The following is an 11,514-nucleotide window of genomic DNA, read 5'->3' as shown; positions in this document are numbered from 1 at the left end:
AGGAGCCAAAAAGTAGAAGAGTCCCAGCGTCCACCGACGGAGGAACGGATATACAAAACGAGCCCATCCGCACGCGGCACCGGTGCCCGGGCCGTGCTGGCCAAGCCACCACAAGAGCGCGTCTTACAAACGTGCTACGTGGAAAAAACAAGCCATGCATCACGTGATTCCACACGCGTGAAATGTTCGGGCCAGATATATCCAGGTACAGGAGGGGCTGCCGTGGGCTGGAAGGGAACGGACACAGCTTGACTTCTTGATGGGACAGTCTGTTTTGGGGGTGATGAAGAAGTTCTAGAATCACAAGGGTGATAATTACACAACCTTGTGAATATACTAAAAACCACCAAATGGGACACATCGGAGAATTTTATCGGACGTGACTCAGAGCTCAAACCACACCCCCCACCCGCCTCCCCCTGCCACCCAGCAGGCTGACGGGGACCCTGTTCCAGGCGGTCATCAGGGAGAACCGGGGCAGGTGGAAGAAGAGCCTGTTACACTTTCTTTTCAGCTTCATACAGGTAATGCATATTTATTGAAAATTTTCTTCACCGACAATGGTGAAATCAAGACCCCAAATTACAAAACATGATGGCAGTTGATACTTATAAAAATAAAGCGAAGGTCTATGTTTCACAGATCTGTGCAAATTTCCTTCAAATCTCAGTCTGTCCTTTCATTAAAAAGGAGATCACGGAATCTGTGTTATTTCTCATGATGTCATAGTAAAAAAACCGCATTCCACTGACAAAAAAAATAGCTTTGCTTCCAAATAGCACAAGTCTTTAAAGTGACTCTTCCCAACAATAAATATAGAAAATAGCCTTTGATGAGCACAGTTCAGCTTGGTCAGAGCTTCCGCTGGTGTAAGGCGGCGCACCCCTGTGGGTCGGGAGCCCCCAGCCCGCGTGCCCGAGGCCCCTCCGGGTGGGCTCCCCGGAGGCTGACCGCCAGCCCCTCCCGCAGGCCCCCGGGAGGCCCGCTGAGGACAGACTGTGTGCCACCGCGGCTGGAGACGTGACCCCTTCCCGGCGGGCTGCCCCTCACGGCCATCCTCGAAGGCTCTCTTTGGCTCTCAGGGCCAGCGGGTCTGGGGTCACACAGAAGGGGTCTTCGGCGGGTGGGCCTGCTGCACGAGCTGGGGGCGCTTCACCCTGGGCTTCCTGCGCTTCGGCCGGCTCCTGGCCTTGTTGATTTGTACCACGAAGAAGGCCAGGACCACCATGGCTCCCAGGAAGGCAAACACGGGGATGGTCTGGCCCACCTCCTGGTTGTAGCGACCGGGCATGATCCCTGCAAGAGCACAGCGGCAACGGTCAGGGGCACCCGAGCGTCCGGCTACCGCCTCTCTGCCGCGGAGGCAGACGCGTCAGAAACGAAACGAAATGCGTCAGCGAGGCTCACGGGGCAAACGGAATTTTGAAACCTTAGGTGAGGGGACCCGGGTCATGTGCAGAGAACAAATGAGAGATTCTCAGATTAGCAGCCTTGGGAGCGGAGGGGCGGGGTGGGCAGAGGTGTCCTGAGATGAAGTTTTTGCTCCTTCCTCGCCCTATGCCCACCTTAGACGGAGCCCAGGACTGGCCCCTCTTCTGTCACACACAACCTACACAAAGGGGTGTGAAGAGCTGCTTCCGGTTCCCCTAAGTGCATGGGAAGACGGAGGAGTCTGGACGCTGGGCGGGAGACAAGTTGCTGGTGTCTGACTAGCTGAGTGGGAGGACGAGGAGGGAGGGCGGGCAGGGCGCAAGGACGGCTGGCCACACCCCTATGCTCCTGGGAAAGCCGACCACAGATGGGACATGTGGTCAGAAGTCGAGAGTGGCACCTGGAGGACGCTTGGTTCCAGAACGAACCACCATCATACACCCCATGACTGCAGGCAAGGCCCTCAGGAGCAGGGCGTCACCACACAAGGCCCCCAGGGTTGGAACACATGGGCCACGGCGCCAGTTCCTGGAATCAGGAATCCCATGGGGAGCTGTAACATCTCGAAGGAGCACAGAGCTCTCCAGAAAAAAAAAAAAAAAAAAAAAAAAAAACTGCTGCCCACACTTTGCTGGAATGACTGGATCCTGGTCGCTCCAGGTAAAAGATGACCTGTCCCAAATGGTCTAGTCAGGCCAAAAACCACTGCCCGTGGAGGGGACATTCTGTCACTCGGGATGGGGGGCACAATCAGATCAGCTGAGGGGCAGAAACACGCTTTCAGTGGAGCGTCCCAGCCCAGGTGAGCCAGAACGGAGAATCAGCGGAGACCTCTGGGCTGAGGGTTTAGAGGCCAGGGTGGCTCAGCCACTGGCTGGGACCCAAACCACCCAATGACAGAGGTGTTCCCCGCATCAGACACATTTGCCTGCAGAACTTTGACAAGAGTGTGCAAATTACTCTACAGGAAGAATTTCAGGTGTAACACCTGGCTATCACAAAAGAACTTTGTTCTTCTGAATTTGAAAATCACGGTAGAAAGTTCCGAAGGGAACACGGTATGTAATCTCAGGCCTACTTCTGGCCGTGCTGATTCATACCACAGAGAAAGCATGGGGGCGCCTGGGTGGCTCGGTGGGTTAAGCTGCTGCCTTTGGCTCAGGTCATGATCTCAGGGTCCTGGGATCAAGCCCCGCATCAGGCTCTTTGCTCAGCAGGGAGCCTGCTTCTCTCTCTCTCTGCCTACTTATGATCTTTCTCTGTCAAATAAATAAATAAAATCTTCTTTAAAAAAAAAAAAGCAAGCATGGACCAGATGCTGCCAGGAAGGCGAAGGCAGGCCCACCTGGCCCACCCTGAGGGGGGGGGACCGGAACAAAGCGAGCAGGGTCTAGCACACCGAAGCCCCTAAGAACTGACCTCCAGGAATGTCCCAGGCACCGCTCTCTCCGGGAGACAACGGCCTCACTTGAGGGCGGTTCGATCGGAAGTTGGGTAATACCACTTTGTCCAGGTCGATGGAGAGCAGCTTCTGGTGTTTCCAAAGATTACTTCAGGAAAACGGATCAAAACAAATTAAAAAAAGCAATCACACTAGCTTATGAAGCTTAACCAATACCTGAGAAGTAAGAAGTGATTTAAGGAGAAAGGTGAAGCCATGTCCCACCAACACCTACCTAAGCCCAATGCACAGCACACTAGCGACAGCTTCCAGGTCCCAAGACAGAAATGTCAAATTGAGTCTGTACATGTTCTACTGGGTTCCTAATAGGCCCCAAACGGTGTGCCTCTGCTTAAACTGGACACATCGCCGCGCAGTGGGGGAGGAAACCACCCATGAACCTCTGAAAGGAGTCTGAAGGGGCTCCGGGCCCCGGGGCCGGCGGGAAGGTGTGTGGACGTCTCTGTCACGGGGCGGCACAGCCAGCAGAGCCTGCTTTCCGAGGAACCCAGACCAGTGCGGCCTAGGAGGCTCCACGGGTGCTGGGAACCAGACGGCCTCTGTCCTCAAAGATATCACCACAAGGGAGGATGAGGCAGACACACAACGACGGAGCCATCAAGAAAAGCCAACTGTGGGAATGCACGTCAGCCTTGCCCGCTGGGCCAGGACGAGGAAGAAGGGCGACGTGTCCACTCTGTAAACACGCTGGCCTCACCACGGTAGATGAACCGCTAGTCTCGTTCCTGATGCTGAGACCCAGCAACATTTTGGGGTCGTACCTGACGTATAGAGAGGCCAACACGCTACACAGAGCAGCAGAAAGCTGGCGGGGGTAGGGAGCGCCCAGATTAGAGCAGCGCGCTGCAAGTGGGCCACGCGAAGACTGCTCTGGCCGACTCGGCAGGAAGGAATACAGTGTGTCTGCTGATTATCAACTCCCTTTTTTTCTGCTTCTTACTCTTCTGGAAGCGGGGAGCCGGCCTTGCACTTTGGCCCACTGAGGCAAAGATACTCCACTCTCTGGGCACCTGGGTGAAGGGGCGCCGGGGGATCCCGGGTCTGGGAAGGGGCTTTATGCGCAGGAAAGGCAGAAGCTCCTCTCGGCTACCTGCAGCTGGGCAGCGGCTTGGAAAATGCCGGTGAGCACAACCTATCCTGCCTCGCAGGACTCAACTTTACCATTCAGGTTCCAACCTCCGAAAATCAAACTGACAAGGTCAAGTTATGGAATCCAGGCCAGATATGACCCTGTGGCTGAACAGATGCGGGCTGTGCTGTAATTCTGATGTGAGATCCGGCTCTGGAACGTAATTATCTGGCGATGGCACCTTCTAGTTGAACAACAGTGGAAAACAGCACACTGTGTTGTAGTCCTCCAACGCAAGGACAGAGGGGTCACCCGGCCCACAGGTTCCTCTAGTGTGACATTCCTGCAACTGCTCTAAGTAAGGACACCCGGTGTCCTTAGAACTCAGAAAGGGGTCATTTCAGAAACAGACAGAAACTTGTGCTCAGCACTGGACTGACAGACACTAGGCCTTTCCAGGGCTGTGTAGAGCCGTCTGATGTGGTCTCAGATCTCTCAGCTCCAGAACTGAGACCCAGATATAGATGTCTGGGGACTGAAAATAATTTTCAGCAAAATGTTTTATGTGAGATAAGGGGGAGCCTGACGGGCAGGTTAAGAGGCAATTCCCGGGAGTGCTGGCGGACGCCAATCCCAGGCGCTGCACGGCATCCTTTACGACTGGCTGGTGGCGGCCAGATGCCCGACGTGGGCGCACCTAAGGACGCAGGACAGCCTTATCTGCTTCTGAGTCCCCAACAGCACCGGGGGGAGAAACTGGGCTTCGGCAATTCTGGCTAACACGGGCTGTTCCCTGACTAGGAACTGCTGACGACAGCTGGAACGAAGTGTGGCCTGAATGCTATGATAATGGGAGGTTATGAAAAAATGGATGTAAAAATGGCATCTTATCAGAAATTTTTAAATGACAGGATATTAACTAGAATGGAAAACTACTCCGTAATTAAAGTTTCAGGAAGAAACAGCTGATGAGAAGATGACGTGAACACTTCACAATCCCACGGTCTTCTGCCGAGCGTGTTCTCCAGAGGACACACGGTCCGTGACTGGTGCACTGAGTAGTCTGTTCACGACGTCCGGGCTTCTTCCTCCCGGCCACTCACTGCGTCGACAGTGGTCCTCTGTCCCTTGCCACCCCCAGCCCCGGCCCACCAAAGCCTGTACACACCAAGACCCAAGCTAAGTGGGCAGCTTGGTAGGGGGAGCCCCGCTGGCCAGGAGGCAGGAGCCGCGCTGCTGGTGAGGCGGGCGGCTGCCCGCAGCGCGGCGCAAAGGAGAGGCACGGGAGGACCGCCCCCCAGCTGTCCTGGGACACAGGCCCCGCCTCACTGTGCCAGGACCCCAAATCAGGACCAGCGCCCATTCCTCTGTCCAGAAACAGGGAGGAGGAGTGAGGGGAGAAAACAAGGGGAGCGGCTCAGCGGGCCGCGGTGCCCAGAGGGAAGCAGCAGGAGTAACTCTCGCGGTGGCTTCTGAAAGCAAAGGGTGCGGAGAAAGGAGTCGATGGCATCCGTGAAACGAAGCAGCAGGCAGACCCGCAGCGTCTGGGCACCACACACGCAGGGGCGACAGGGACCGGGGGAAGGGCGCGGACATGCACTCCAGGCCCGGCCACAATCTGGAACGCACACCTCCCCCGAGCAGCGTCGGCCCCTGGACTGACAGAAGAACCTGTCGGCATTTCAGAATCCGCACCACAAATAAGGAGCACTCGCCTCTCGAACCCCAAACCAGAAGAGTCAGAGCTTCTGTTCAAGTGACAGCACTGTCAGACCTCGGCTTTTTAAGCAAGAATCAAGCAAACCTAACACAATGCTAATTACCCAAAGCGCTTCCTTAGGCAGGACACCACCAGACAGCGTAACTGTAAAGGTCGATATGGGGGCTCACCAATTAAATAACGTCACAAAATGGCAAGCTAGAAGATCGGATGATTCGATAACGATGTCAGTAAAATTCCATCCTCTCTTATAAACAAAGAGTAACGAATCACAAACCCCGCAGAAGGAGTGGAAGAGCACAGGAAGGCACTAACCTGGGAGCCGTCTCGTTCAGAGGCTGTGGCTTGGCCCACGACAGGTGCGGACAGGCCGGCAGAGCCCGAGGCTCCGGGCCTCCCAAACGGGCCTCAAGGACCTTGGAGTACCGGTGCAGGTGGTTCCCTGGGGTGGCAGCAACACCAGCGACACAAAACCACGGTTGTTAGGAAGATGCCAGGAGACAACTGAGGGGCCTTAGCCTGTCTGCCTGCCTGCCAACAGGCCCACTACGTACCCTGGTAACCTGACTCCCAGACGCTGACCAGCGCCCCCGGGGGACGCGTGCTCACTGCTCACGGCAAGTGAACAGAGCGGAAGGGCCACTCCCTTTCAAGTGGCCACGCCACACGCAAGGCCGTGGCCGGGTGACCTCTACTGACCACACTTCCACACACTTGTAAATATGCTTCTGGAAGAAAAGCTTTCTCTTTAGGAGTGTTTAATTCTCAGGCAAAACAAAAAAAAAAAATATGCATCTTTAAATTTCAAAATTTCTTCTATTTCTCAGACCTGTGCTGTCCAGTACTGTAGCCGTGTGTGTGGGTACTGAGCGCCTGAAATGGCGTGTCACGTTCCAGCGGTTTTGGTGTACTGGGCCAAAGAACTTCACTAAAATGAATTTCACCCATTTCCTTTTACTTTTTTAGCACAGCCACTGGAAGATTTAGAACTGTATCTGCAGCTCACGCTACGCTTCTAGTGGTCCCAGCGGTGAGGACCTGAACACTCCGGCCTGGTGCGCACACAGGCCAGCCATGTCCGACACACAGCGGGCAAGGCCACAGGTCGCCACGGCTCACCAGCCAGTGACCTCGACCAGTTACATCTCTCAACTCCTGTCTCTTCATCTCTTCTCCCAGAGCTCTGAGAGGCCCGGGGGAGGTGATCCGTGTACCTGGCACTCAGTGAGTGCTCAGAAACGCTGGCCCTTCTTCCCACAGACCCCCAGGAGCCACGGCTCCATCTGGGAGAGGGCATGATACACGCTAACTTGGGGAACCGCGAGAACCTCGGAGTTCGCGTCCTTTCTATTCCCACAACAGCCGACCTGCGAACGCTGGCGACAGCCGGGGGCTCGCCAACAGGCTCTGTTTCTAGCAGGCACGATGGCCCACGCACACTCACCTTCCATCCTCTCTGGAGTGGCCGAACCGGCTCCGCTGGGAGGGCGATGCCGGTTCCCGGAATGACTGAGGCTGGGAGGGGTCACCCCGTAAGACGTGTACTGAAGGAGTGCATCGAGGAGCCAAAAGCAGTCTGCGGGTTCAATGGGCATGCCGTTTAGGGATTAGAGTGTTTTCAAGGAATGCCTCTAGGAAATTAAAAGCCCCCCAAGTGAGAAGAAACAGGGCGTGAGGAGGTCACCTATTCCTGAGAAGCCCACACCCCCTGCGGTCAGCGCCAGCCCACAAACACCAGGACCTGACCGAGGACTTCACTCCTAGCCCCGGGGCTCACGTGGGTCAGTGCCACTGGGCGCTGGGCGGGACAGGCTGCCCGAGCGCCACCTGGCTCTGGGCTCCTCACCATGAGGACAGAAATCCCACCCAGGAATGGCTGGACCACATGACACCTGCTGAGCAAAGAATCGCTCAGAAGAAGGGGGCACTAAAGCTGCTGCCAGTTCCCGGAGGCTGTCCTGGGGGAACTATCGGGATCGACACTTCGAGGGGTGAGCCGGGACCACTGTGTGCACGCCACTGGGCAGTGAGTTCAAGGTCAACACAAGGGCAGAGCCTAGTAATCTGGGCCGCTGGGCCCCGCACACAACATAGGGGAACAGGAAACAGTCATTCTGAGGGACCCAGCATGGAGTCCAGGCACTGGGCTGCGGCCGACGGCTCATCAGACCCACACGAGGGTCCTTGGGTCAGGACGCGGAGACACTGCGGCATCTGTAAACCGGGCCCCGCTGCCTCCACGCAGGCTCAGCCCGCGCCTGCCACTGCAGACCCGGGGCCACCAGCAGGGGCTGGACAGGCCGCCGACAGGCGAGGCCAGCAAGAGCTTCGCTCACTCAAGGGCGCTCTGGCTGCGTGCGTGAAGCACGGCCGCCGGCAGACTGCGAACCAGGACAGTCCTCTCAGGCATTTAAAATTTTAAAAAAGACTCTCACCAGGAGATCTCCTGTCTTAAAAGGGAATCTCTATGGAAATAAAACATGAATCTTCTTTCAACTGTGACTTTAACCTTTTTTAAAAAGATCAACCATATTCTAAGGGTTTACACAGAACGCTAGCAATCAGTCAAGCTCAGCTTCACTCAGAGATGCACGCACACCCGGCTCTCGCTCCACGGGCCCGGCGCTCTGCTCCGGCCGGGCTCCTATTTGCAAGCGTGAGGCTCCGGCCCCCTCCCCAGCCCCTCTGTCCGGGAGCCCGAAGGCGAGCTTTAGGCCTGGCTGTGGGCACCTCACCAGGCTTAGACATGCAACGCTTTCACCCCTCCTTTTCTCATTCCCAGCGAGAAATAAACAGTCTGCGTCCAGGCGCGAAACCCCCAATGTGGAGGATGCACTGATACCGAAAAAGCGGACGGATGCCAAGGACCAGGCCCCCCTCACTAGCTCCCCTAACCGAGGAGGGTACCGAATGCCCCCACTAATGAAGGCTCCCAAGAGCCAAATCCCCAAGTCTGGGAGGAGAGCCAGGCGCCGGCCCTTAGGAAGAGTGGATGCGACCTGGAAAGGGCACCACACGCGGCAGTGCCTGGGATGTACAGACTCCAGAGGGGGGCGCAGCAGGCGGGGCGGGCAGAGCCACACAGAAAGCCCCTCCGCGGACACACAACGGTCCCAGCGTCCGCCCTCCTGAGGACAGCAACGCGGCAGGGAAGGCAGCACGGCCCACACACGCGGGTTTGGCTTACTCCGCGTGTCCAGACTTAGACACGCAGCGAGCGAGCCCCATCACCAAGGCGGCTGGGAGCTGCTCGGCCGCACCAGGCATGCATGCCCCCGGATCTTCCAGCCCCTTATCGGTGCTTTTCGAGGGCCCAGGGGGACAAAAGGTTTGGCCACCAGTCAGGAAGCCCACACTGCTTCGCAGCCGCACCCCCGGTCCTCACCCCTCTGTCGGTGACTGTCGTCCAAGCAGTTGGAGTCTCCATACAGCACGATGCGGCCTCCGCCCTCAGTGGGAATCTGGTAGAGTCCCAAAATGGGCACGTTTTCAACAACTGCTGTTTCCTGCTTCAAAACCTCCAATCCTAAAATAATATCACAACAAAAACAAAAATGCTGAGGAATGAAATTTTTTGTTGTTGAGGAATGAAATGATTTTCCAATCGCTACTTGACATTTAATCCACACAACGAAGAAAAAGAATGAAAAAGAAAAAATAATAGCAAAATCTAATATTCAATCTCAACAGTGCAAACTTTTACAACAGGAAAACATCTTTAGTGCCACTAATTTGGTTTTACCGAAACTCACTTCTATGTGTATACACATTACCATGCCATCCTCTCACATCTTCATTTGAAAACGGTGGAACACAGTATTTGTAATCCTGAAAACACACATTTATGTCCCCTCTGATTCTGACGGAAGGCCTATATCCTGGGGCTGCATTCACAAGGGGTCACTGGCCAGGCAGCTCTCAGTACACAGAGGCACCTCTGTGGCTTCAGTTACATATCCCTAGGTTTTGCATTTTATTATTAAAAGCAAGGACAAATATAACTGATTTTTAGAGCAGATGCCCACCTACTTTAAATTCAGACTGAAGGCACTTGTTACATCCGTCTCACAAATGTTCCAACAGCAGAGCCTTCTTACCTCTCTGCCCAATCAGATTTCACAGTTTACAGTGGCCAACGAACCAAGAAGTCAAAAATTCATCAGTGGCATGGGCAGCAAGTGCCCGGGACCTCACTGCACACCCTACGAGGCTAGCCCTGAAGCCACAACATCCCTCTGCACCGCACAGATGCATACCTTCTGCGTGGTGTTTACCGTGCTGGTAACACCTAAACCAGTCTGTGGCTATAAAAATACGGCATTTCTTGGTCTCTGTGGATAATCCCACAAGGAACTAACTGGAAGAGAAAATAAGATTCTCTTTGTTGGAGGGAAAGACAGAGCAGGAAAACGGATGAAATGGGGCAAGTGCGTACCCCGTTGCCATGCGGCTCGTGGTAAGTCAGAGGTTTCTTTCTGACAAAGGGTCCCCCCTGATTCAGTATAACCCAGATTTCCACATTCCTATTTCGTACCCAAAAGATTATTCAACTTACAGGCTACTTGGAAATAAAAAGCCCCTTAGAAAGGACTTCAAGGTAATTAATTTTTATTTTCACCACCAGAACAGCAAAACACACGCCCTGAAATCTACAGTGCTTCCCCCACCCTCTCGCCCCAAAACCAGGCAGCGATAAGCCAGCAACATGACCACTACTCTCAGACCCGCACCAAAAACCACGTTGCCCTGGGAGAAACAGATTCCCGAAAGAATCACCAGCCCATGGTAAACTCTGCCTAGCAACTGGGAACACAGAATCATTGATGTGCCTGAAGTTAAAATACAATCTTATGAACACAGATCTATATATTGACTGACCTTGCCTTGAAGAAGGGAGAAAAATCACTCTAGGTAATTAAAAAAATACATTCTACTGTACAAATGCAAACGGATGACAGGGAAATTCTGCTTCCTTGTCATTTTTAACCAAAGAAACTGTCCCTAACTTCTAATTATAGGTAATAGCGACCTTCATTAGCAGCAAAACTGCAAGGGAAGAACTTTCTTTCCTTCAAATTCCTTTTTTTTCCCCTTCTTCTTAAGATTTTAAGTCATCTCTACGTCCAGTGTGGAGCTGGAACTCCCGAGCCCCAGATCAAGAGCCGCTGCCCCCCCGACTGAGTCAGCCAAGCGTCCCACTGCCCTTCGAATTCTTAAGAGAATTTTAAAAGATGATTCCGTAATTAATATTCTTTACACAGCTAAGAACTTTAAAACATGATCAGCAGTTTTCTAAAATTTTAGTGATCTGCCAATCACAGAGACAGACCAATTCACAAATAGTAACAAATTTTAAGCAACTTTGAAGGTTGTTAAAAAGTCACACATATTCAACAGCTGCCCTCCTGAAGGAGTTCTATTTATCTCGCAGTGATCAGTGCCCACAACTATTCAAATTCACTATCTCTGCAGCCCCCAGAGCCACCATCCAGAAGTCCTGCCTAAAGCAGGTACCATACAAAAAATATTACAATAAGCTTTTTAAAAACACAAAACTCCTAAGAGGTATAGAGTGATGAAAATGTTCTGGAAGCAGGTAATAGCGATGCCTGTACATCTCTGTGAATACGAAAGTCACAGAATTTTACAACTCAAAAGAGTAAATGTGGGAAAAAAAATTTTTTTTTTAAAGTCAAAGTGAGGGGCGCCTGGGTGGCTCAGTGGGTTAAAGCCTCTGCCTTCAGCTCAGGTCATGATCCCAGGGTCCTGGGATCAAGCCCCGCATTGGGCTCTCTGCTCAGCGGGGAGCCTGCTTCCTCCTCTCTCTCTCTC

The 11,514-nt window shown here is 53.7% G+C and overlaps 1 protein-coding gene across 2 annotated transcripts in view; it reads right to left on the bottom strand.

Moving 5' to 3' along the window:
• Positions 1 to 511: 511 nt before the first annotated feature.
• Positions 512 to 11,514, bottom strand: part of MBTPS1 (membrane bound transcription factor peptidase, site 1) — a 51,968-nt gene continuing 40,965 nt past the window's right edge. For both annotated transcript variants that reach the window (XM_080827720.1, XM_080827721.1), the window contains 5 exons: positions 9,068 to 9,208; positions 7,127 to 7,258; positions 5,998 to 6,124; positions 2,851 to 2,981; positions 512 to 1,296 (listed from right to left, as the gene is read on the bottom strand). In XM_080827720.1, the coding sequence (XP_080683846.1) occupies positions 1,100 to 1,296; positions 2,851 to 2,981; positions 5,998 to 6,124; positions 7,127 to 7,258; positions 9,068 to 9,208 (728 nt within the window). In that variant the 3' untranslated portion in view covers positions 512 to 1,099. The remainder of the gene's footprint in view (positions 1,297 to 2,850; positions 2,982 to 5,997; positions 6,125 to 7,126; positions 7,259 to 9,067; positions 9,209 to 11,514) is intronic.

This window comes from Martes martes (assembly GCF_963455335.1).
Source record: "Martes martes genome assembly, chromosome: 17".
Taxonomy (NCBI): Eukaryota; Metazoa; Chordata; class Mammalia; order Carnivora; family Mustelidae; genus Martes; species Martes martes.
Note: the sequence above shows the minus strand (reverse complement) of the source record. Positions and strands in the feature narration are given on the sequence as shown.